Source organism: Periophthalmus magnuspinnatus, chromosome 11, assembly GCF_009829125.3.
Source record: "Periophthalmus magnuspinnatus isolate fPerMag1 chromosome 11, fPerMag1.2.pri, whole genome shotgun sequence".
In the NCBI taxonomy this organism is placed as follows: domain Eukaryota; kingdom Metazoa; phylum Chordata; class Actinopteri; order Gobiiformes; family Gobiidae; genus Periophthalmus; species Periophthalmus magnuspinnatus.
Window position 1 is genome coordinate 27,521,821 of NC_047136.2, and position 27,285 is coordinate 27,549,105.

General features: G+C 38.9%; 1 protein-coding gene across 1 annotated transcript in view; it reads left to right on the plus strand.

Annotated features, from left to right (window-relative positions):
* Positions 1–839: 839 nt before the first annotated feature.
* kcnk9 (potassium channel, subfamily K, member 9) overlaps positions 840–27,285 on the plus strand; it is a 53,067-nt gene continuing 26,621 nt past the window's right edge. The window contains exon 1 of the mRNA XM_033975353.2: positions 840–1,344. Coding sequence (XP_033831244.1) covers positions 840–1,344 — 505 coding nt within the window. The remainder of the gene's footprint in view (positions 1,345–27,285) is intronic.

The window sequence follows — 27,285 nt, forward strand, 5'->3', positions numbered from 1 at the left end:
GTAAAGGAGCGGAAATACGCGCGTGTTGCCCGTTCTAAACTCTTTCTCTCCTCGTGGGACCTGTTGTTCCACACACCGACCTCCACAGCACAAAGTCAGAGCAGGACCGCGGCATGAGGCTCTGACACAGTGCGGACATGTGTGGACTTTGCACCGTGGCTCTGAGGGACAGAAAGTGCGCTTTTTACCCGGACAGGCTGTGGCGCGCGCAGTGACAGGAGCCGAGGAGCCATGAGGACCAGGACCTGAGCGAACCCCGCTTTTTAAATGCGTTTCCCCGTTTCCTTCTCTTCCCTGTCCATCCATGTATCTTGTGTTCAGACTTGGCGTTAACTCATATTCTTGGACCTGCTATAGTTTATTAAAGATAATATTTGAACAATTGGCAGTTCTGGCAATATTTTCGGAGTTAATTTTATCGAAATCACCCCAAAAGTCGCAGCTCCAAAGGCACAGCGTTTGTGGTGCTGAAAGAACAGCATAATTTTGTCTCACTCTTAAGTCATTCAACTCTGTTTCTTCCTCTCTTTACTAAGTTAAAATAAGAACAGCGTTTCGTAGCAAAAGGGTGAAATTCTAACCCGAGATAAATTGGGCTTTGGGGAGACGAAAGTTATTGATAAATGAAATTAACCGTGTAAAAGTTGGTTTTGATTTTCTCGATTTAAACCCCCAAAAACCCAAGAGAATCGGTTAGACGCCACAGCAGAGGCACAAAAACTTCTTTTTATTGTTATTTTTGACCCACACTCTCAGGACGCATGTTAGTGCCAGGTCTGAACCATGAGCGTGTGAGCGTGTGAAGAAGCCTCTCCTTTTACGCGCGGCTGTGGCTGTGGATGGCACTGCGCTCTGGCTGGGCTTGCTTCGGCCGGGTGTTGCGCAGGGTTTGCGGGCTGCAGGGCTCGTGGCCGCGGCGCTCCAGCAGCCTCCTGTGTCTGTCTGTGCACAACGACAACAAGGGGAAGGCGTGGGGACAACGTCAGCCTCCGTACGCGCGCTGCTGCTTCGCGGGGAATCCGAGGGGACATGAACCCCTCGGACTCCGCTTCCTGTCGGCCATGAAGCGGCAAAATGTGCGCACCTTGTCCCTGATCGTGTGCACGTTCACCTATCTGCTGGTGGGAGCCGCCGTGTTTGACGCGCTCGAGTCGGACTTCGAGATGCGTGAGAAGGAGCAGCTGGAAGCCGAGGAGAAGCGGCTCCAGGGCAAGTACAACATCAGCGAGGACGACTACCGCAAACTGGAGAGTATCATCATGGAGGCTGAGCCGCACCGCGCCGGGGTGCAGTGGAAGTTTGCCGGCTCCTTTTACTTTGCCATCACGGTCATCACGACTATAGGTAAGACATTTCCCCTGTACATCCTTTCAGTTCAAACTTGTTGCGCCAGCCTACATAAAACACAGGCTTGTTTCCCTAACCTGGCAGTTTCCTTTATGATTCACACCAGTCACTTATTACACAATTTAATTTGTAGAATCACGGATTTGGGGTTTTATAAATGTAAGCAAACAGCACGAGCCGCTCGAGCTAAACTTCTCAGCAACACGTTGTCGCTCTGCTCCAGTGGGAGTTGGAGGCAGCGCTGAGAGCGTGTGATGAGGAGACTCTACTATTCTCTCTCACACGACTCCAACAATGGAAACATGGCACTGTTGGAAAACCATTTCAGCGCGCAGTGGGCAGTATTGTTACGCTCAGGCAAATGTAAATCCGTTAGTGGTGCGTCATGGAGGATCGGTGTGTGGTGTGGAGGGAAGCGGGTTTGTGAGTCACAAAGGCCGGGCAGAGGTGTTTAATGCTGAGGTAAAGCTCCAGAAACTCTCCGGTCTGTGGTGCTGAAGGGACAGCGCAGCCTGACGTCACTGCTCTGACTCTCAAACATGTTGGCTTTTACGCACGCAGCTGTTGGAGCACTGTATATCATTTATGAATTATACACAGTCTGATAGAGACAGTGTACAATCAGTGCATTCAAAAACCCATCGGAAATGTTCCAAAATCATGGCTGTGATTCTCCCTCAAAGAGACAAACTGCATCACTCCCTGCGTGAATGTCTGCGTCACAACAATGAAACGTGTTTTTGCCTCCCCCACAAATCACAATTTCACACATTCTCAAGCATGAAAATAAACAAAATAAATATGAATAATGTTTGTACAGAGGTTTGTAAAAAAGAAGAGGTAATGCAGCAATTGAAAATAGAAAGAATGATGATGGTGAAGTTAGTATTATAGAAGGTCACTAGGGTCACTTCATAACTTCAAATGCACTTTTTAAGGGTAAAGTTAAGGTACACTTTATTGTCCTTACAGGAAAATTTGTCCTTTGCATTTGACCCATTGTTCAGTGCTGCTGGGGCACCTTATCGCTCATCAGGACCAGTGGGCGCTCAGTCCTGTCCCTCGGGACCCATCTCTGTGATGTCGTTGCTAGATTGATGATTTAAGACACATGCAGCGACACAGATAATAGTACAACAGAATGTAGACTTGCCCCGTCAAATAATGTATTGAATGGATGAATTCAGGGCTGTCCTTCCGTTTGTCATATAAAAAGGCATATTGCCACAAGTAAATTCCAACTGACTGTCTTTGGAGTAGTTTGTATGCAACAGTATGTATAACTACATTTTCTAAACCCCTGTGTAATGATTACCTGAATTAGCCTCCATAAAGCATGAACAAAGACTTCTTAATGAAAACATACTTTATTAATGATTCAGGGTTAGTAACTACTTGATTAAGGGATTAGGATTTGGGGTATTAATAATCATGTCTTTTCTAAGCCTGAATCATTCTTAATAAACAATCTGTTCATTATTATAAATTAAGTCTTTGTTGATGCTTTATATTAGTATTTATTTAGTAACGGTGCAGTAGTGTTTGTATCCCGTCTTCTTGCTCTCTCCTGCACTTTGGGGACACTGTTATGAAACTGTGGAGCTGTTATAGAACCAAAAGAAGCAGTGACAGCTAATACACAGTCTGTGGGTCAAGTGTGCCCAGTAACATTAAACACGAGCCCCTGTACAAACTGTAGCCATGGGTCTAACATACACTACTGCACAGTGCCATCCACATACGGACTCTTTATGAGCAGATATTTTTGGAATCTCATTGTATAGTGCATTGAAACATGTGCTGGACATAAGTCTTTCTCTGGACTTGTTCAAAACACATGCTCCTAGCTTTAGCAAACTGACTCACAGGTTTGACGGTTCGATTCTTGCTCCCGTGTGCATGTTATTGTTCTGTCCTTGGGCAAGACACACTCCCCCCTTTAACCACAAACCTGCTTTATACTTGTAATGCTAGTGCTAGTGGCTGTCGATACAACTAGCTCCAAAACCCTCTATAACGTACTGTAAACAATCTGGTTTCATATACACTCTTGTTAGCTGTCCTACGGAGCCTTCCTCCTGTAAAAAACAAGATAAGGCTTTGTTTCCCATAATGCACTTCAACATATGTAGCTCTAGGTATACTGTATACTCCTGGCCATAGAAGTCATCAATTATCCAAAAGGCAGGGCACACTTTTTGTATCCCTTATAGGAACAGAACAAACCAGTTTCTGTGGATGTGAAAGAAAAGCCTGTCTGAGTAGAGGTGATTTATCTTACTGACTTTGAGCACTGGGGAGAATATAGACGTGCACACAGACACCTCGACGTTTCATGTGCTTTTGCTGAATCACAAACATTTCTAGAGACTTGCAGGAGTTTTGCTTTTTTTTTTTTTTTTTTTTTACTGTTCAAATTTAATAGACGTCAGGAATTTTGGTAGATTTGAACCACGCAACTGTCTGGTCATATTTGCCTCTTGACAGTGTGCACTCTCCAGGTTTTATATTTGTCATGGTTTATAGCTTAAGGATAGCAAATAAGTAGGTGGTAATGTACATTTCTTCAAACAGAGGTGACAAGAGATTTGAATAACTGCTTCATTCATAAGAGATTTGACATTCAGCAGATCTCATTCTGAAATCAATAGATAAATAGATACGCTGGTGTATATAGATTTATTCACCTTTACAGTCTGCATAGAACCAGTGTACTCACTCAGTATTCTTGCAATTTGGTTCAGAGAAATTAATCTATGAGGTTTGTTTGTTTTTTTTAGTTTTTTTGAAATGTTCTCACATACTACGATGACAATCAAAAAGAGAAGTGTACTGTTAGCCATTTTTTTCCTGTGTTTTTCTGTGTTTTGCTGCAGCCCAAATCTCTAAGTCCACACTGCTTCCTACAGACATAATGCAAACAATCAATATAATTCAGATATTCTTATACCTGAAAACCATGTGATAAGATAGTGTTTAAAGTTGATTATTATACTTTATGAAAAGGGACATTTCAAATTGGAACATGTATAATCTGTCAGCAAATATATGTAATCTGTTACCAAATTTCATATCCCTGTCACAAAGTGTGTGTATATGACCTCATCCTGTTTCTTTACCTTTCAACTTTAAATTGCAGTCTACTCTAGCCATTTTTCATTCACTGCATTGCTGCTGGTGTTAGCTTCTATTGTAGCCACAGCTGCCCTGGGGTATACTGACTGAAGCGAGGCTGCCTCTGACCACATCACTCAACACTGATTACTTTTTCCTTTTCTCATTACGTCACTTGCTCCATATTTGAATCTCTTTTAGAAGATCTTATAATGTTCTTTTTTCATCTTTATTCAATTTCACGTCCGTCTCCTCTGGCAGTCCCATGCACTTAACTTAAACTGTGTAGTGTATTTGCTGTCAAAGTATGCCCCAGCCTCACGTATGTCTCACAGCTTGGATTTGATGAATGAACTCTGTGAAAGAAAAGCTATTGTTAAACACACCTTTAGGCTGACAGCACGAGCTTCTTCACCTCCACATGCTCCCCACTGTTCCAATCTAAAACTTAGTTTTCCCAATAATAAAACCACATCAATTCTTCCTCCAACCAGTTCCACTGTGAGTCTATTTTTTGTGAACCCCCACCCAGCTGAGAAGATAAGACTGACTTTCTTTAAAGTGCCACATATGAACTGTTTGTTGAAAGTAATTAAATGTGCTGCCATCATGTGGGACAAAGATATCGATTCAAATATGACGCTGGCTGGTACATAAAGAACATAGAATATAAAGGGGCATTTACTTTAGCTGTACTGTGCCTGTCGCCTCGTCAGATATAGTGTCATGTATGGTATGTATAGGAACTTTGTGTTGACGTTTTGAAGGATTTCAGATCCCAAGATAAAACAGACTTTTGCAGTGTTCCACAGAAATGTTTGGACCACTGTGTTAGGGCTGCACAATATTGGCATGATCGCAATTTTACATACGCAAAAAAAATATGTACGTACCTTAATTTACAGGTCAAACTGTCAATAATTAAATAAAACTATCTGAAAAAAGCATCCTTAATCAGTCTTTTGAGTGTTTTGAGCCAGCGTCTGTCTTGGTCTTGGAAAAAAAAAAGATGTACAGCTAAAGTCTTCCTTATGTCCACTGGATATTATTCCAAGTCAGTCAGTTCAAGGACGTTTTTGATTCTATTAGACCTTATATTGATAATGTTATGAACTTGTCTCTGATGTCTGGTTGTTTTCCCATTGCCCTGAAACATGCTGTGGTCCAGACGCTCATCAAAAAGCCTAATCTTAGCCCAAATATTCTTTCTAACTTCAAACCCATCTCGAAGTTGCCCTTTTTGTCTAAGGTTTTCGAGAAGGTTGCATATGACCAACTGCAGGTTTACCTTAATCTGAAAAAATCCTGGTTTTAAATGTCAGCACAGTACCAAAACAGCTCTTTTAAAGGTTTTTAATGACCTGCTTTCAACTGTTGACTGTTGCTTTAGATTTATCAGCTGCCTTTGACACGGTGGATCACAGCATCCTCCTGTCCCGCCTGGAGACACATGTGCATTAAATGAGTTTTGTGTGAGCCTGGGACAGTACTCTGCCTCTGTGTGTCCCTTAGAGAACAGAGGGCTTCAGGGTTGTCACTCTGTACATGTTTCCCCTGTGTGATGTTTTTAGAAAAGCACAATGTCACATTTGATTGTTTTGCAGATGACATTCAAATATATCTGCCAATGACAGTCAGACAGTCAGGGCTCTGCAGGACTGTGTCAGGGGTGTGCAGACTTGGCTGAGCATAAACGGCCTTGACTTAAATCAAAATAAAACAGAGATTGTGGTGTTTGGCCCAACTAACGCACTGGTTGGTCCTGACAGTGTGATTGGTCCTCTGTCCTCTTATTGTCGTCCTGCAGTGAGGGATCTTGGTCTGATTGTGGGCTCTGTGTTCAAACTGGACATTAGCTCTGTCATAAAGGCCAGCTTCTTTCAGATGAGGTTCTTTGGGCAGATTTTGAAAAAGCAATCCATGCTTTTGTAACGTTGTGTCTGGATTATTATAATTCTTTGTATGTGAGGCTGGACCAGGATTCCCTGCAGCACTTACAGAACGTCCAGAACACTGCAGTTCGTCTGCTGACAAAAACTAAGAGACAAGAGAACATCACATCTGTGCTCTGCAGCTGTGATGGCTCCTCATTTCATATCAGTGCAATACAAAATGTTACTGATTAAATGTGTGCACTCTATGGTCCTCTTTATTTGAGGGAGTTGATACAGCCCTATACTCCACCCACAGCCCTGAGGTCAGAGGTCAGCTGACCAGCTCCTGCTGCTGAGCCAAAGCCAGGTTCAAGAGACAGAGCGTTTTCTCTTTTATGTGAAGTACTTTGGTCAGCTGAAGTTATAGATTTAATTAAATTTAGTTGTTTTCGTTAAAAAAATATAAGTTTCTGTACCTTAGTGTTATTACAATATGTTTAAAGGTGAACTATAAAAAATGTAGCCTGCAGAGACAGTGCCCTACAGTGATGCTCTTCCGTTAAATGGCCCAGATGGAGCAGTTCCACTGAACTGGTTGTGTCCTCAAGAGTATATACACTGCTGCTGTAAAAAAAAAAAAGTCAGAATAATTAAGAAAATGTAGTGATTTTTATTGTTGACTAATACTGGACACATGGGCCATACTTCGCAGCTGTGGAAACTGTGGTTATCTATTTGGCAATACATCGGGCAGCTCTACATTACATCCATTCTTCTGACAGCACGATGTGACAAGTCAAGAGACAGATTTTATTCCACGCTGATTTATAACACATCAACTTCTGTTAGAACAAATGGCCCCAGTGTTTGAAAGTTCTGGGTGGAATATTTAGTTTTTTTGACAAGTAAAAAACAAAAGAGAGCACTATGTACTGTTCATGAGAATTCAAATGCAGTAAAGTCAAAATCATTTATGAAATGTGCTGACAATATGACAACTCAGTAATTTGAAGTAGACAGGAAGCAGGATAGAGAATATTGTGTATGTCTGTGTGTGTCTGCACGTGCATGTATGTATGTGCACGTGCATGTGTGTGTGTGCACGTGTGCATGTGTGTGCATGTTCGCGTATGTGGATATACAGTATGTGTGCAAAATGTGATTTTTGAAAATAAGTTAATACATGCTTGCCAGTGGTGTAGTGGTTTAAAGTGTAGAGTATATTTGGTTGTTATGTCGGTGGGTTTGCCTCTCAGCCCTGACCGTTAGCTGAATGTCTCTGCCCTCTCTTTCCCCGTCTCACACATGACTGTCCTGTCCCATAAAGAAAAGAGACCATGTGATAGTAGAGTTTGCATTGCAGATAGTTTTGAATTTCATAAGAAGCTGCTTTGGAGGTTGGTTGTAAACATTACACAATTAGATAGATTTGTGATCTGTGGGGATATGTTTTGTTTTTGTTTCTTAATATTCTCGACAAGAACTGCTGTTTGTTGGTTTGCACCAGGGAGCAATATACATCAGCACACTGGATATTTGCAGATAGGCACTCTGTTTATAGTGGTACAGAATACAGATGTTATCTGAGGCTGCTGATGTTATCACAACATGTGTATTTCAATGTTTGGGGTTGTGCGGTTTTAACACATTCCCAATTGTTAAATTAACTTAATGTATCCTTGTTATGACCCAGCTCATATGGGGTCAGGGAAGCAACAAAAAACAGGATGAAAAAATGGTAAAGTAAGAAGTAATTTAATAAGCAGAGTTGTACAAGATAAAAAAAACAACAAAAGGGACCTAAAATATTCAAACAGAAGGTAACGTGCAAGGGTTTAAACAAAAGAAACAAAGGTTAAGTTTAACTAAGACAAAAATTTTACCACAACATAACAACATCTTGACAAACAAACACAGAGTCAGTATTGACAGTCGAGTGTCTCAAAACAAAGTCACTTTCACATTAGTGACGTAACAAAAGAGACAATATACACATACAAAACAGCACACACAGACCTGCAGCCCCGAACAGGTGTCCTGAATCTTGGCCGGGTTGGGAAACCGTCCTCCAATCATCAGCAAGGGCTCACACAGCCAGGATTTCATGGGGACAGGGGACAGATTCACCCACACACACGAAACATAATAGACAAATATTCACAATGACAAGAACATAAGGCCGTAACAAACCTGCTCTCTTATTTATTTAAAAAGGTACTACAATTACTACTATATCTGTGTTATCAGCACCTACACCTGCAGAGGACACATACAAGTTTATGAAATTCTCAGTACATGGACAGAATGTCAGCATTAAAACTGACAACCCAAGGGACACCCACTCTAATGTTTGTGTAACTAGAATAAACCAGTATTGGGATTGTATCAGTAAAAACATGATTTTCTTCAGATACTAAGTCAAGTTTATAAAATGTAAAATCTAAATCTTACAGACAGTTCCTTTAAGTCTCACAGGGCCAGATTTATCAAAGAAATGTGCCCAAATCTGTCATTTATGGTTAGATGAATTCAGTAGAAAAGCACTAACACAGGAGCAGAATCTCTCAGCTGCTTGTCCTGAGTGAGACACGGCCAAAGCTCAATATGATGGTGAATTACTGTGGTTATTAGCATCAAGGTAACACACACACACAAATATTGCTTACAATGTAATTTCACCAGTGAGATTCAATTACACAATCTAGATATTCTCTCATATTGTGCTCTGAATTTACACAGCGTGATAATTACAACCAAAGCACTGGTTGTTACAGCTCACTTGGTTACCGGGCAACCACTGTCCATTTAGAGGTGAATTTAGCTAAATGTGTGGAAATATAAATACATAGGTTTACCCTGATGTAAGCTTGGAAAAAGTCTATCCAAAACAACATTTTTTCCCCTTTCCTCCCAAGCTCAGCAGTACACTTTTAGAACTTAATCAGTGTGAGGCATACTATGCATACTTCAAGGCTGTATTAAAACGCCAAACAAAAACATAATTGCTTTTTAATGAAGAATTTATTCCCCAAAGCAAGTAAAAAAAAAAAAAAAAAGGTTTAGAATTGATGTGCAAATGAATTTAGTGACTGAGTGTAATGGGGCTGGGTGGTCTCATGTGATGGGCTAATTGAAGCATTTCTATTAGGGCGAGAGGCAGCAGTCATGTTTGGGTAATTAGTTAATGAAAAGATCATTTTGTTATATTTATTACGCAATGTTGCCATTTTAGAAAACATGTATTGCATTTGTCATTGGTCAGTGTGTATTTGTGTGGCGTTCAGTATACAATATGGTACTTTGTGGCAGATCGGCCATAGTTCAAACTGCCAATCTCAGAAATGAAAGGGCCCATATTACGCTATTTTATGATCTATGATGTTCTCTAGGTATGTTTGTCATCACATACCTAGAGTTGTGTTTTCACACAAACCCTGCATATTTAGACTGAGTTCTTCTCTCAAACACAAAACACCCAGTTCCACCTTGTGATGTCATGTGGTGATATAATATAAATATAATATAATAATTTCAGCCCTGGAAATGCCAATTTCTACAAAACAAAAGATAAAAGGTAAAACTACCGCTTCATGACAGCACAAGGTGGGACAGAGCATCTTGAGCTTTGGAGATGTAGACACACTAATAATAAAGTGTTAGTCAAACATGTGAATGAAACAAAACACACCTCCAGGTCTGTTTGTGAGGAGCAAACAACATTTAAAGCTCACAAGAGTCAACTTTGCGTAAAATTGGACCTTTCTGGTCCTATTTTACGAGACCGTTTCTGGAATTTGGTTTCCTGTATTCCTTGTTTAGAATGTTCCACAGTATGGTATTAAACATATCTGTTTTGTATTTGTTCAATTACAGCTGTGTCTATTGTTCAAAAATACTCTCAAATACCTGAATTCTTACTGTGAGTGGGGCAGCAACATCCCAGATCTGACTTGTAACTTGTCACCTTCTTATTTACATGGAGATTGATAAGTTTAATGTCATGCTCAGAAATGTTCCAGACGATCTCCATGGAGACATGCCAAAAGGTAACAAAGCACAGCTTAATGCACTTTCTAAAACTTACTGAGGCTATATCCATATTATTATTAGAAAACAATCCTGCCATTACCAGTATGCACAGGGACACCTGTCGACAAGCTGAGCCAACAACATGTAACTTGCATATTAAGATGGAATTTTATTTTTATTTTTCATTTTTTCATGTTTTAGTAATACAACAGGTTGTCTACATGAAACCATGAGTTTCATAGTTACATACTGTGGAAATTGCATTGTACTTCATAAGAACGAGATGTAGCCTGTGAACTGTAAAAACATTAAATATTTAGTTCATGTTTCCACTGAATGAATTCAGTGGAAACATGATTTACAAGTTACAGCTTTAATACAGACTTTTTCAAAATCATATTTCTGATGATCTAATTCTAGACAAGAATTAAAATGAGAATAAAACCATTAAAATGATTTGTGGTACTAGCAATAATAGTAAACTAAAACATGTTCTGTCTGACTGCTAGCATTTTCCCTCCGTTCACGCACTATTGCTTTTTAAAACGCGGTTGCTATGTGATCTTGAAAGCGAGCGCATTAGCCCAAAATATTAAAATCATCTTTCAAGTCGGATAATCATTTTTGCGTGATTATACCCAAAACACAATTTTTCTGACGCGCACTTTGACTCACGCCTGTTTGATGTCTGCTATATGAGAGAGCTAAGTGCCATTCCAACGCCACATCGCTCAGCTGTTCCACCATAAGGCAGAGCGACAAGCGTGAATCTGGCCCTGTATTTGTTAAGATGACTCACATTACACATTTACGACCACAGCCACTTAACACACTGCTCTATACCCGTGCTGCTGTTAGAAGAAAAGAAAAAGAGAATAAGACCTTCAAATATGACTGCTCTTTCTGTCTATAATGTATCATTCAACATTTAATCTAATACAGGTGTTTTTGAAATGCCTGGAAAAACACACCATACTTACTAGTGAGGTCGCCTCTCCACAGATCTGACCAGCAACTGAATCTGGTTGTCATGGTGTGAACTTGACAAACCCCTCTTTAAGGAAAACGTTAACATCTGAACTCATTATACAAGTGATACATACTGTAACACTAGTAATACACGTACTGTGTTATGGTAGCATGAGATTATGTGATAAGGGTTTTTAGTTTGGTTTTAAAATATGGATAAGTTCACTGAGTTTGCTTTAGTTTTTTGGCATGAAAAATAGTAATTGCACATAATTACTAGCTCAGACACATTAATAATGGGGTGAATTATCCGAATTTATCCGTATTATAAGACTGATTATAACATCAGTAAAGCATCTTTGTTCTCTCCTGTACACAAAATACCATGTCTGAACTCCAACAACTCCAAATTTCCCCAAAAATATCTGTTCATCCTGCAGAATTCTACTGCAATACTTATAGTCTACCCTATATAACCACACTGTATACATACTTTCCAGATATTTGCTTCCAGTACTCTGATACTTGATAATGGGACTGTGCGAAAGCCCCACTGCTCTCCTCTGATCCCCTCATCTCTGCTCCTCTCGGGGACACGGTCTGGAGGACTTGTGCGTGCTGATTGCTGTACGTTCGTGAGTGCCTTTAAAAGAGCCATCTCAAAGCAGTTTATCCCAGGTTATATCAGATAAATCTTCCATAATACTGATAGAAGCTGATTGTAGTGCATTGAACATAGTGGTGACTGTATAACGTTTTGCTAGTGGCCAGTGCAGTTCTTTCAATTTAAAATATAATCCATTAAAGCAGACATATTGTGATTGTATCTGCTCTACAGCTATAATCTATGACACCTGTGAATCGTTATGTTATAATAAGCACATTTTAAATCACAATATTCATCTAAAACCACTTAATTAAAGAAACATGTCCGCTGACTTCTGCATTAAAAAACTGTGGTGAACAATGGAAGCTCATGTCGTCGTAAACGTCATCACAACAAAGAGTCGCACCTCCGATGGATAGCTGCCGATCACACTAGCAAACGGCATATTTTTTTCCCATTTGTACCAAAATACTACGCAATACTAACGAATCCTGCGTGTATCACCGATTAAGAAAATAAAACTGGAGAAAGGAGTAAGTACATCACAGTGGGAGTGTCCCAGTGGTAGTGAAAACAAAGATTGATTGGCAAATGGCACTGTAAAAATGATGAAATAACGATTAACGATTGCTCAAACACGCACGAATCACTCCAAATAGAACTTTGGGCAAGTAAATAATCAGGGGAAACAACTTTAACATGTTTAAAAGCTTAAAAAGTCGATTTTGCATAATAGGTCTGCTTTAAAGGGGCTCTGTATGTTTAGGTCTACTTCAGATAGATTGTAAATGAGCCAAAATTAGAAAAAAAAAAAAGATTTTATTAGCCCCAAACCAGGACGTGCACTATTGGCATGCTACTTATTGTTAACATTTCTGTGATGGCAAAACTAAAAAACTACAAAAAGTTGTGAAAAGCACTTATAAACTCATTGCGGTGAATAATTAGGATGCTAGGAATGCATTGGGATAGTGAGGAATATGACCACTGCAAACTGTTTATAAAGAACTAGCTCTGTTTTTCACAGTTTAACAACAAAATCTTTTCAAATCTAGGGCTAATTAGATTTTCCGAATCCATGACGAGAGCGGTCGATCACCTGCTTAGTCATGGAAATGTCCCAGATGACATTACAGCCCCAAACCCCACGGCTTTAGTCACCATGGATTATGTAAATCTTCAAGGACATAACGTTCAAGAGTTTGAGAAGGAAGTCAATAAAGTGATGGGGTAAAACTACATGGCATGCAGATTCATAGTTAACAAGTCTTTAAAAGTGCACTCTGTAACTTTTCTAGAAGAGAGAATGTGCCACAGTTTGACATTAAACATATATATCATCATGAAATAATGCATGAATAGCAATAAGCTTAGTAAGCTTGGCCAACTCCTTCTCTCTGCAGTGTGTCAGCAGATACAGGCTCCTGCACCCTCTGCTGGGGTTTTGTGCACAGAAACAGAGGTTTATTGACCTGTTCTATATTTATACAGGTTAGTCTATATGCAACAGCAAAGTGACAGTGTAACAGCCTGAAGTTAAGTAGACCTCAGAGTATTATGCATTATTATTATGTATGATCTAACTTCCCAAACATAGATCAATGGTCAAGACAAGCTGCTCACAGCAAAAGGCCTCCAGCTGTGTACTGTGTACTGTGTACTGTGTACTGTGTACTGTGTACTGTGTACTGTGTACCGTGTACTGTGTACTGTCAGTGCCTGGTTGAACACTGGTGACGAGGTCCATAAATATAGAGTCTATTGCCACCATAAGCTAAAGGGAGGCTATGTACATTTACTTTGATGAAGAGAACTGACCATCCATCTGCACATTTGACGCTGGATTGGGACATGTGAACAAAACTAGGCAGAAAACAAATAGACCAAGTCATATCTGAAAAGAAGTTTGAACACGCCATCTGAAAGTCTGTCTTATTCTCTTTATAGATATATGTTGCCACATTGTCTGTAGGTGAGTAAGACGTCTGAACATTTAACAAATATGCAGAGGGTATATGCTTTTGACCCATCACATGGAGGCCGGCATGAGCTGAGCTCTGCAGACTACAACTTTGTGATTGCGGATCATTTTGCATGGATCATTATGCATGAACCATTCATCCATATGGTCAATTGACTTTTATGTGAATGCCCAGAGCACCGGAAAATTATCTAAAAATATTGACATACATGGAGTTCTGACAACCCTATAGCCTGCACAGGGTTAGACTTATTTATTGTTGTTGCTTTTTATTGCTTTCTGAATCATAAGTGTAAATTTCCGCCAAAACAGGAGTAGTTATTACTTTGCAGCCACACCACATTGAGAATGCTACGTCTCGACTCATGTCACAGGATAATATGGGGTTTGGTACTTGGATGGCAGATCATAGAGGGGGCAGCTGTGGCTACAGTGCACACTGTTGTGTGAATGAATGTAGAGTGTGTGTGTGTGTGTGTGTGTGTGTGGGGGGGTGTGTGTGCGTGTGTGTGGGTGTGTGTGTGTGTGTGTGTCAGTCTGCCCCAGGGCAGCTGTGGCTACAATAGTTCATTGCCACAGTGAGTGTGAACTGAATGAAAATGTAGGCATAATTAACACATTTTTGATTCCATGATTTTTTTTCTGGTGAAGTGTCTGTCACCTTGGAGATATTATTTTTCTGCCTGGTAATGTTCCACAGTATGTCATTCAACTCATTTATCTTGTAATATTGAGCTACAGCAGTTTATATAGCCCTGAAAAGTATTCTTACTGTGATTGGGGTCATCTCTCCACCTTCCAGTCTCCATGGAGACAAATAAGTTTAATGCTGTACTGGGGATCATTCCAGGCAAAGCAATAACATCTCCATGAAGAAAAGGTTACATAATGCACCTTTAATTGGAACAGACAAATATAAATGAGTAGTTCTGACTGTACATGAGCCATGAGGAGTTTTTGTTTAATGTGAAATAAATAATAATAAATGTTCTAATCTCCCATTGGACAGACTATATATAGACAGTCCTGATGTGTATAAAGTTTCCTACAGGTGCTTCCCCTCCCTCTTCCTCCTCCTCTTCCTCGTTGAAGTCCATAAACATTACGAGGGCATGTAGCAGGCTGACTGCACCATCAGGCTGACGCTGTTCATGTCTGTGTTTTATGGCCTGATGAAGTTTTATCAGTGATTAATGGCGTGGCGCTGAAGTGGCGTGATTCCGCACTCACATTTTATTTGTGTGCTCAGATCAGATCATATCACAGTGGGAAATGAACACTGAGCGGGCTGCTAGTCAGCTGCAGTTCCTCTTTACGCCACACGGATGTCTGCTTCACCAAGTGCATCTTTTGGTTGGTTTGTTATAGAAAGTATTTTTAGTAGCAGATAAAAATAATAATAATAATAATAAAAAAACATATAAAGTATACCGTGGAAATATTTAGTTCAAAATGTATTCATGTTGCATCAATTTATTTATTTATTATTTTTTTTCAGTAGAAACAATACTTTGTGCCAAGAGTCAAATTTGGTATAATTTCAATATGTACAGGTAGGCTAGTAGTAACATAGTAGTGCCAGTAGTAACAGGAAAGAAGTAGTAGTAGATTAAGTAAAAGCAAAAATACTACACTAATAGAGAAACCAATTTTACTATAAAAACATGCACTCTACTTTAAAGTGAAATTCTGTATTTGCTGAAAACAACATATTATTTTTGACTCTGTGTCCCCCCTCCCCTTTCTCTCCATGCTAAGTCACTCCCCCTTTACAGATCTACCACAACACAATCAGCATTCATCCCACTAATATAAGTACTGCACATCGCATCATTTGTGAAGTTGTAGTGTATTCTATGCTTTTATATATTTATGGAAAATTATCGTGTGGGAGCGAGGGTGACGTAGGCTTGTGGGTGGAGCACTGCACAGAATCTTACAGCTAACCTCAGGGAGGGTTCGAATAGGGTCTGGGAGAGATCAAAACATTACTCACACATGCACGGATGACATATAAACCTCTTCAGACATGTTTTTGATGATGGAAGAACGTTTGAAAAGCTTGATTTTGCATAATGCACCATAACATTTAAGTGTGCAATTTCTCTCTCTGTATTTAGGAAAAACGCAACCTATTCTCACCACAACTCTAGTATCTACTATAGTTAGTGGTCCCTCTTCAAATGTAAAATGTACACTCTTATTGAAAAATGATTTGAAGTTCTCACCCTAGCTACACTTTGTCTCCAGTGAGGCTTTCCTTTGGCGTGGAGAGCGTCGTGGTGGGAGCTTGATGGATGTCTCTGCACAGATCGATGGGAATGTGCCCCCGTGGTGCAGAGTCACAGCGGGAGGTGCGTGAGAGAGAGCGGGAGGGGCTGTCATCCACTGCTCTTGGGCTAAACGCACGCATGGTGGCCCTGGGTATATGTGGAAGAGTACTGTAATATCCTATCAGCGATGCAAATAACATCATTAGTCAGTGTGATAAGACAATAACATGATGGACCAACAGTATTCTTGGTCCATATCTTGTAGGTTTAAAGCTGTATCATGCAACTTTTTTGGTCTGCGTCTGATTGTCTCTGTGGCAAAGTGATAGCTTTGCCTGGACTGAAGCGAATTAAGTTAATAAGTGAACAATTTTAATAAAAGCATACCTTATTTGACCTGTCTCTTCATCTTCAGTCTAACACAGTTGTGATAGTATCTGAAATCCAGCAATGTCGCATCCATAATTGACAAGAAAATTATACAATTCTACAGTCCACTGGAATCAGGTAGAATTTTGAACACAAAGAGAATAAAATTTACTCAGCGCACACAATCAAATTTGACAACCCCACACAGTGCAGTCTGGAGCTGGGAAAATTGGATGAGAAAATTCTGTCTAAAACTCTATTATGAGGAAATAGCGTGGAGGAAAGGTGCCGTTTTAGGAACTCGTTTGAAAATAAAAATGCATTTTTTCTATAAGAGTATAATTACATAACCCAATCCATGTTATAATATTGAGAAGCGACTTGTGCATCAAATGGACGGCTCAAATATCTGACTTTGTAAAATGCGTGTCTATTATTCTTAGTATTTGTCCACAATTACAGGCAAAGTGGCCACACCTCCTCGAGAAATATACATACTGTCATTGTGTCCTTAGGCAAGACACTTCACCTCCAAAGCCCCTGGTAACAGCATTATATCATGGTTTAAAGCTCACAAGAGTTTGCATAATGTAAGACTTTTAAAAGGCAACTAATAGTGATTAACTTTTTATTTTTAACCATGTACTTTGTGGTTGTTAATTCATCTGACAGGGAGATTTCTCTAAATTATTTACAACCGAGGCAAGCCAGAGATAAAGTTGCAACAGAACTGATGTAAAAACCTGCCTAAAAAACAGTTTACAGTTTATTTTTCCAGGCCAAAGAAATTCAAAATTTCATGAGATCGAAACAATAAGAGCATTTGAAACCCACTCACCCCGGCTCACCACAAGAGAATCTGGGCTTTAAATAAACCGTGAGCAAACCACCTTTAGCTTGGTAAATGTCAGCCACAGCTCTAGAGGTTTCTGCTGTTGACGTGCCCTTTGGCAAGACACATTCCCTTAGTTCCACAAGTCCTTATTTAAAACAAATAAAAAGAGTAAAAATAACCAAATCGTAATATACATATTTTTTAAAAAGAAAACTGATATATGACTGTATTTAGTGTGCAGTGTTGTATTTTCAATCATGCCGATGTTAGCAGATGTGATTTGAGATTAAAAAGTGCAACTATATTTACTTATTTATGAAAAAAAACTAAACTGCTTCAAGCCATTTGGCAACGTTGCATAAAACACCTCGGCACATACCCTAACTTGTACAAACCATCTTGTCTGTGTCTGCATGTATTTAGTCAACGTTTACTCTTGGCTCGTGGACTATCAGCCAGCTTCAGCATCTCGCTTCAGGACACATGCATGAGGTCACACAGGGGTCAATGGAAACACTTTTGTTTTACAATTCCCACTATAAAACGAATTCCCAGACTTTATGAGTGCTATAACAGCTGGGATGGAAGATGCTTGGTTATTTTTAGATGCAGTGTGGATTGTGTTATGGAGGCACAGTCATGCCTGTGTGTTTGAATACAGTTTGAATGTGCCATCATTTTCTTATGTTACAGAGCTTAAGATGCACAAGCATGTATCACATAATGGTGTCAGTAACAGAATACAAAATGAAAGCCAAGTATGTAGTATTTAGCATCTTAAATCTCCATTGGTTTAACATTAGACTAACTGAAAATGATACGAGGTGTGACGGCACAACCTGGAGAGCTATACACAAACAAACAAACAAAACAAAAACAAATACTATACCCCATTAAATTACAGAAAAGAAACCTTTCTTTCTGTACTGGATTATGGAAATATTATCTATATGCAGACTTCAGCCTCTACTTTGAAACCTTTAGATTCAATCTTTCACTCAGCTCTTTGTTTCATAACAGGAGACGGATTTAAAACCATCACTGTTCACTGAAAAAGTAGGTTGTCCATCGCTCTCTGTCAGAAGAACAACACTGTATGACATTTATGTATAAGGGCCTACTTCACAGACTGCTGGAATATCTCACTTGCTTGTTAATCATTGATACAGGAACATTTCATACAAAACCACACAGCTGTATATGTCTAAGGACTGGCCGCACCGCAACTGAAATGAGAAATTATTTGCTGCACAAACATGGAATATATTTCAAGGACATGCAAAACTGGACACTTTAGTGCCATAAATGCAATTTAATAATCCAGTGATAAACATTTATACTCACACCTGCTCCTGTTTTTAATGTTTTAAATAAACTTATGCAGTTCTTTGTTTTGTCTATTCTTGTGTATTCCGCATATTATAAACCCGATCAGCTGTCATCTTATAACTTGTAATATAGAACCAAAGAAATATGTTCTTAGCATCCTGTTGGCCTTTACTTTGCTGTACCAAACCACTGATTTCATTCATAGAAACAGGAGCAGCTCATGTCCCGTACTTCTGAAGTGTCGCCCCTCTTCCATACAGATAAACATGTCTTCTCAGTTTGTTGGCGAAAAGGTGGTGTGGACTTTCTGTTCCACTTCGGCGCCCAACAGCTCCGCAGAGTTCATCCAGGATACAGGTACACAACGCACACATCTTTGTCCAGACGACGGGACAGAGGGTGGGGGAGGAGAGGAAGAGAGGGGTGCTGGAGGTCCCGGTCCAGGTGGCATCCCTCTGAAGCGCGGCAGCAGACAGGTTGGCCTCTGCTGAGACAGAAAATGGCGACAGGGAGAAAAGGCTTTGATGTGTAAAAAACATGCGGTCCGGTGGTCCCCAGTGTCAGGAGGATGAAAGGAGAAGTTGACAAGTTTGACTTTGGTTCGCCAAGGTCTTAACTGCTGTTCAGATGGAGGCAACAAAAAAAAAACAGAAACACTTTTGTCTTGGGTTTTTATTATGTGCAATGTGGCGGTAGTGGCTTGTCCTGGATGCTAAGAATGTGTTGAGTTGGTTGTAAATAAAACATGTGGCAACAAAGCAGCAGTGGCAGTTTCCATGTGAACTTTATGCAAGTCAATGCAGTACAATTCCAGTACCATATTTTCTAGTTTTGGACATCAGCAAATTGCACCTGTCCCAATGTTAAAAAAACAAAACAAACATATTATGTAAAATTGACTTAAGTTTTTATCCATGTTATAACAATGTTCCTTCATCATTACACTATCTTACTCAAACTTATATTTTGATTGATTCATCCTGTAATCCTGTATAGTCCTGCATTTGAGGTTTGAATGCTCCGAAAATGTGTATTTTCACCTACCCCTATCTCCGCCCTCTCTGCCTCTGTACTTACTTGTGATTATTCTAGAAGTCATATTAAAAACAGCATCAAATCTGCTATAATGCCTTCATGAGGAGGCATCTGTTAATGAACCTGTTAAGATATACACTAAAAACAACAACACAATCTTTAAGAACACTCGCATATGCCCTCAAACGATACAAGCACAAATCTTTAATCCGCAAGTTACTGCTATTATGTTGTCATTTGGATCCGTATTAGATTGTGTACTTAGTAAAAGTAGCACATGCTCCTTCTCCAGACTGGCTCAGAGCACAGGACCTGCTGCCAGTCTCACAGGGAGCTCACCTCTCAGCAGCAGTAATCACAGTCATTAGGCCTCTGCGTCTCCTCACAGCTGACAAACGCGCTCCAAAAATCTGCTCTAATACGAAACATGTCGTTCAATAAGTCTGCAGTCTGTCACTTTAGAACTCAAAGTCCCCAAACTTTAATGACACACATATAACATTTATGACACGACATGAGGACAGGAATAGCTACAGGAACGTCCACTGTTCTTATAAATTTTACAGAAATGAATCCAATATGTTGGAGGACCTAGCACAGCCTGCATGCTTAAGAAGCTGCTGGGCTGAGTGGGCAGAGTAAGAAGTGGAAATATGGTTCATTTCAGAAAAGTGGTTACTAGTTACTATAGTAACAGATTTTCTCAATTTACTTCGGAAAAAAACAACAAAAAAAACAACAACAACAAAACAAAACAATAAAAACAAATCCAATTGTTTTCATGTGATAAAGTATAATTTGTCTTCCCTCAGTACACAGATACTGTAATAGCAGTAAGAGTCAAAATGAGACCGCTGTGCAGCAGTGGAAGAAGTGCTCATTTTTGTTACTTAAGTAAACGTACAGATACTGGAACAAAAAAAAACAAAAAAAAAAACAACAACAACAAAAAACACTCACGTAAAATTATCACATGAACAAAATCTACTTAAGTAAAAGTAAAAATGTACTTAAAGAGTAAAAAGTAAAAGTATTTTGTGCCAAATTTAAGATCTACTTCTAAAGTAGTGATTTTGATAAAGATTTGTGCTGAAGTTTGTTAGTTTTCTTTTTTGTAGCTGATTTTTTCTGTATACTTTTGTTTGCTCAAATTATGAACATGTTAAAAAATAAACCCTCAGTCTTTTCAGCAGGTCTCAGACAATAATAATAAAAAAAACCCCAAAACTTTTCAGTCCTGTTCAAAAATGAAATGGAGTAAAAGGTATCTACCTGCTCTCTAATGTAGTGAAGTAAAAGTAAAAAGTATACACTTTAAGATGTGCTTAAGTAAAGTATAGCTACCTAACATTTGTACTGAAGTACAGCCTTTACTACTTTTACTTGGTTATGTTCCACTGCTGCTGCTGTGTACTGTCTGCATCTAAATAAGTGTGTTTCTAATTTTCCATCCAGTAAGTGTGCTGTTGGTGTTGCCTATTAGTTGTTGTTAACATTACTCTGACAGCAAAGGACTCTGAAAGTTGTGAAAAGCGTTTATGAATTCATTGCGGTGAATTAGGATGCTTGGAATGTGTTAAGAGGAAAGTCAGGAATCTGTTTGAACCACCAAGAGATTGATTTCACATTAAAAACAAAACAAAAACAAAACAAAAAAACCCTACAGTGCCTTTAATTGCTTGTAAAACATATATAATTCTTGTTAGTATTACATCATTTGGCCTATATTGCATTATCCGTTACTACACCTCCCATGCAATATTCCATCTATTCTGGAGACTGCAGAGGTGTGACTCATGTGTAGTTATGTGTTTATTTCTACCTTTTGTTTAGTTCATAACAATTCCTGGTACAATTCTTGGGGCACATTAGTCACTTGTGCGTCCTCTATCCCCTCACACAGAGTAGGAGTGTGACTGACCATCCTCACTGTACCTGCTGTTAGCTGCGCTCTGCTCCATCACAATCCTCTGCTTCCTGCATAATGCACTCCCACATAGTTTTACATGCGCTCGCCTCTTGTATGGAGCGGGTGGGAGAGGGTGTGGGCAGGTTTTTACCACATTGTGTGGACTGAAATCTGTACACACACTCACATCATGAGGACCCGAGGGACAAAAATATGTCCCCGTGACGTAAATCCTTTATTATTAGATCAACAATATGGTTCTCTACACTCAAACTGAATATGCGTCCTAACTGTACTTCCGTGGAATCATGCAGGTGACGTGCCAATTCTATAAACGTATGCAGTGTTACTTAAAGGTTACACATGTAGTAACGAAAGGTTAGGATCAGACGCCATGAAATGAATGTGAGCCAAAGCGATGTCCTCAAAAAACATAGAAGCTCAATGTGTGTGTGTGTGTGTGTCTACGGCAGTGTGTGCGTGTATGTGTATGTGTAGGAGGGACTGAGGGGCCCACCACACTCCGCTGTCAGGAGTATGAGTGAAGCTGATACTACTGTTGTACACCAGAGAATGAAAAACAAAGCAGCGTTGTATAAGAGACAGGAGGAGCCATTGATTAAGCAGACAGGTAATGGGAAAGATGCGCTTATGTAACAGCCCTTTATTACATACAGTATGGAAAATATCATAAATTTTGTGGTTTGCATGTCATTTAAATAATCTTAAACGCCATGAAATCAGGTAATAATCAGATTTTGGTACGCATGTTGATGTGAGTAATCTGATTTTTTTCTGATTGTTCACACCTCTGCGGGATTTAACGAGGAAAAGTACGCAAAAAAAGGCAAACTAAAGTGACAAAGACAAAAATGAAAGAGAAAACGATTAAAGATTGATTTAATTTTAAAACTCATCGTACTTTGTCTTCCAAACACATGAGTTACTCTAAAACTCCACTGATTAACTGACCCGTGTCACAGAGCGTTTTGGGTGATGATGATCTCGTGCATTTAAACACATCAAAATCACATTTAATTATCGGATTGTCTGATTATTCTCGCTATCTGTTTTTACTAGCTGTGTAAATGCTACTCCTCGTACTTTTAAAGCTGTGGATATTCAAAAACCACCCGTATCAGTAGTGTAACTCTGCCGTCTGTTCCATCTCTGTTCTGCTCAGCCTTGACTATAAAGGGAAAAAAGGATTTTTATTGGGCTTTGGGGGTCAGTTTGTAGATTAACCAAAACAAGTCGCAAAAGCTTAAAGACAATCTCTGACAGACAGCGGAGTCTTTATTCAGTTGTTTAATGCCTGAAACTTCAATCTTGGTATTCTCTGTAACAAGCTCCTAAGGGGAAAATTTCAAGCATAGGCTAATGTGCTGTCGGATGAATGCTTTTGTACAAACACAGGTTTATTTTAGCCAGTGTGCTCTCTGTGTGTTTACTGAGAGTCATGTGACCACTCAGCTGTGCCAAGGACAGCAGTCAGGTGAGCATTACAGTTCACTACAGTTTACTTTATAATAACTGCATCTTAATTAGTTAAAGTGACCATATTACGCTATTCTCTGATCTATGTTATAATGTTTCCTCATGCCAAACAGACCTGAAGGTGTGTTTTGTCTCATTCACACATGTTTAACCCACAATCCCTGCATATTTAGACTGAGTTCTCCTCTCAAACATAAAACACTGTTCCACTTTGTGATGTCATGTGGTGATACAGGAAGTGCTCCACTGTGTTTTTAAACTCCACACACCTTCACTAGAATCACTTGGATGATTTCAGCTCTAGAATTACCCATTTTTTACTGAATTGAAGGTAAAAGAAGCTGTTAACTCGAAATCTACACAAGGTGGAACAGAGCATTTTGAGCTTTGGAGATGTAGACAGACTGATAATAAAGAGTTACTCATGTGTGAATGAAACAAAACACAACTCCACGTCTGTTTTTAAAAGCTATAACATGGATTAAATCTCACAAGAGTCAGTTTTGTATAAGTACTTACAAGGCCTGAATCATTCTTAATAAACCATCCATTATCTTTGTTCTTCATCCTTTATTAAAGATGCACTATGTCAATTTTGTGGAGGAGACTTTGCCACAAGCTCCATGGAGAATTTTCCATTGTATTACATTAAACTTGTTTGTATTTCAAGGATTTTGAGAAATAAAAAACACTGTAATTGATTAAACACAAGATATAGACAACCATGGAGACAATCAGGTGCCAGAGCCTCCACTAGAAAAAGTTACATAGTGCCCCTTTAAGGCTAATTAGTTATTATAAAGTGTTATCAGTGTTACTTTTTCTAAACTGGACATTCAGACAGCTATAACTAGTTTTTCTCTTTTGGGGTTTTTCTCACCCCACAAGAGAAGAAACAGTCACAATAATGAATATATCGACTTATTGTTCAGTATATGTCAGGTGAAACAATCATTTTTGTGGGTGAATATTTATCATGGGGGCTTTTTCTTTGAACTAGTGCTAAAAGTTTTGTTTTGTTTGTTATTATTTTTCTATACCACGATTGGATTTGAGCTGTGACAGGTCGAATAAATCACTTCTATGACCCGTTACAGATACAAAATAACTACTAGTGTTTCATTCTGCTACTTATGTACTGCAGTTTGTGTTTTTGAACCATATTGTACGTTTAGAATAGTTTTTGGGGTATAATCCTGCTTTAGGGTTATTGTGTCAGGGGCAGTTTCAATATTATCGTTTCTCGACACTATTTTCTTCAGCAATATATAGCACTTCAGAATGTGTTATCATGACAGGTCTATTGGCGGTTACAAAGTTTGTCCATAAAACTACCATAGTTACATGCTGTTGTTTTGCACTTGGGCAAAGCACTCCACCAAGCTGATACGTCTGAACCACATGCAGGGCCACACCGGTGTAACACCAGGGCCCAACAGGGCCAAGCGGTGCTTTTTCTCGTGAGTGGGGAGAAGAGTGTTGCTAAGCAGCACTCAGAGGCTGTTTCCAGATGCTGGTCAATCAGCTTCATTAGCCCAGGCCTAACGCCATGTGGACTGGCACCTGGGACCGAGTGGAAGCACGCAGCAGGATGTGAATGGCATGAGATCAGATATGATAATACATGTGCACAGAGATGCTTCTAAGAATGAAATATGTTCAGTCATTTACATTCTTTCAGTAACCACAAGGGTGAGACGAAACACAAGATTTTGACGTATAAATTAATAAATTAAATACAAATTGAATATGAATTAAATATATTGTGCGATCCATTTCACAGTTTGGGGCACATCATTTTTTAAATTTAATATATTTCTTTATTTATTTATTTTAACTACAACTTAACCCCTTTTTTATGCAATCCAAATATTAACAGATGGAAATATCATTTTTCTCATGTGTGCACAGTCTGGCAGTTTCTCACAACATCTTCTGGCACAAGATTTTATCCCATCCCTGTAACCACAAGTTCCCTCCAGATATTTCCTCTCACAGGTCATGTATTTTTATGCTACGTACAAAGTATTTTTGGACTATTTCATGTAATGAGTCTAACAGGTTTGTAGGACTTTAGAGTTTCAGTTTTGTGCAGGCCTCTACTGTGACAATATTTAAATCCAGGCTCAAAAAGGTTCTTTTTAGCTGTGCATATGACTGAAAGGGTTTTACTCTGCACTCTTCTCTCTAATTTTACAATTTTTTTAATGGTTTGTTTTGTTGCATTATGATTTTAATGTCTTTCTTATTTTGTAAAGTGCTTTGAATTACTTTGTTTAATTGATTAATCGATCAATAGTGTCACACTTGTATTAGTCGATTAATCATTTTATTTAGACTTCAAGAATTTCTGTGCAACAACAGCAGAAAAGAGATGTGAGTGCATTAGCTGAAGATTTGCATTCAACATCAGTCACAAGTTGAACGCATCTGCCCATAAATATACTGTTTTCTTGTATTTTTCCTGCATTTATAGTTATTTTAGCATGAACGCACGTGCAGTTGTGTCATGTGTCAGTTTACGTCAGATACATAGACACACGTGATTGTTTTTAGTCAACCAATCGATCAGCGTGACATGTTTTTAGTCGACTAAGAATATCTTTTCTCGATTACAGCCATGTAGGCGCGGCAGAATGTGAGATCAGATATGATAAAACATACAGAGAGGTGCTTCTAAGAATGAGATGTGTTCAATCATCTACATTCCTCCAGTAACCACGAGTTCCCTCCAGATATTTCCTCTCACCATTACAGCAGACATGGATGTATGGGAGCGGTAGTGAATGCAGATGTCCTGGATGACGGATTTACTGCTCTGCACGCTGCTACAGGGCCTAGCGCACGGAGAGTCTGAATCCAGAATAGCCATTAGAAGAAGAAATAAAACAAACAAAAAAAGTATAGCCAGATCTGGTGGTACTCTGAAAGTTAAATATTTTCATAGATGTAGAAAGTTTGAGAAACACTGGTCAAGTTTTGCTCAACCTTTCTTGAGTAACAGCACACTTTTTGGCTAAAAAGATTCTACAGCCAACCACCCACCACTAAACCATGACCAAAACACATAATTTAAAAAGAAAACTGCAAATATTTTCCATTCCCTTGTGTCTGGTTCTTTCTGTTTAGCATTTATGATTGTTTTGCTTCCTCAATAGTTCAGAGGGTGACACTTAGAAATGGTAAATTATTCAATTAAATGCATGTGTGAATGAACAAAACACAAATAAAACTTTTTCCAAGGTGTTCTCTGGTACACTGGTTGAAAATCAAGCATCTTGTAAAACATAACTAAGCTTATTAAAACACCAAAGAGTGATTCTAGTCAGGATCATTACGCCTACTCTTTTCCTGCAAGTTTTATTTGTTGCATAGACTGTAAATGAGTAACTTGACTTGACTAAACTCAAAGTTGAAAAAATTGTGGAATTGTGGAGCATTTTCCCTTGAATTATACTATATTTGTACATGTCTTGCTGCACATATTTGCACTAGTGAGGCAAATTACTCATGCTACATACATTACCAGTCAAATGTTTGGACACACTTTTTCCATTTATGCATTTTTTCTTTTATTTTCATGACTATTTTTGTTGTAGATTCTCACTGAAAGCATCAAAACTATGAATGAACACATGTGGGATGTAGTAAACAAAAATAAACTCAAAATAAATCCCTGTTACAGATTTTAGATTTTTAAAAACAGCCATGCTTTGCTCTGCCACCTGACACCTGACACCTGACCCATTTCAGGAGATTATATGATTAAAAACATTGAGAGAAGACCAAGAGTTTGCAGTGCTGTCAGCAAAGCAAAGGGTGGATACTTTTAGGTATTTGAATCTAAAATCTAAAAAAAAATATTTAGTTGCGTTCTGGAACTTTTTCCATATATCTTGGATCATATATTTGATGTTTTCTGTATAGATGTCTGATGGGGAATTGGGGCATTTTTAGTTATTTTTAGGTATCGTATTTTCCGGACTAGCAAAAAATGTGTAATAATGACAAAAAAAACCCAAAACATATATAAGTCGCATTTTTTGGGGAAATGTATTTTCAAAATCTGAAATCAAGAACAGACATTTTATCTAAAGGCAAGTTATAATAATAACAA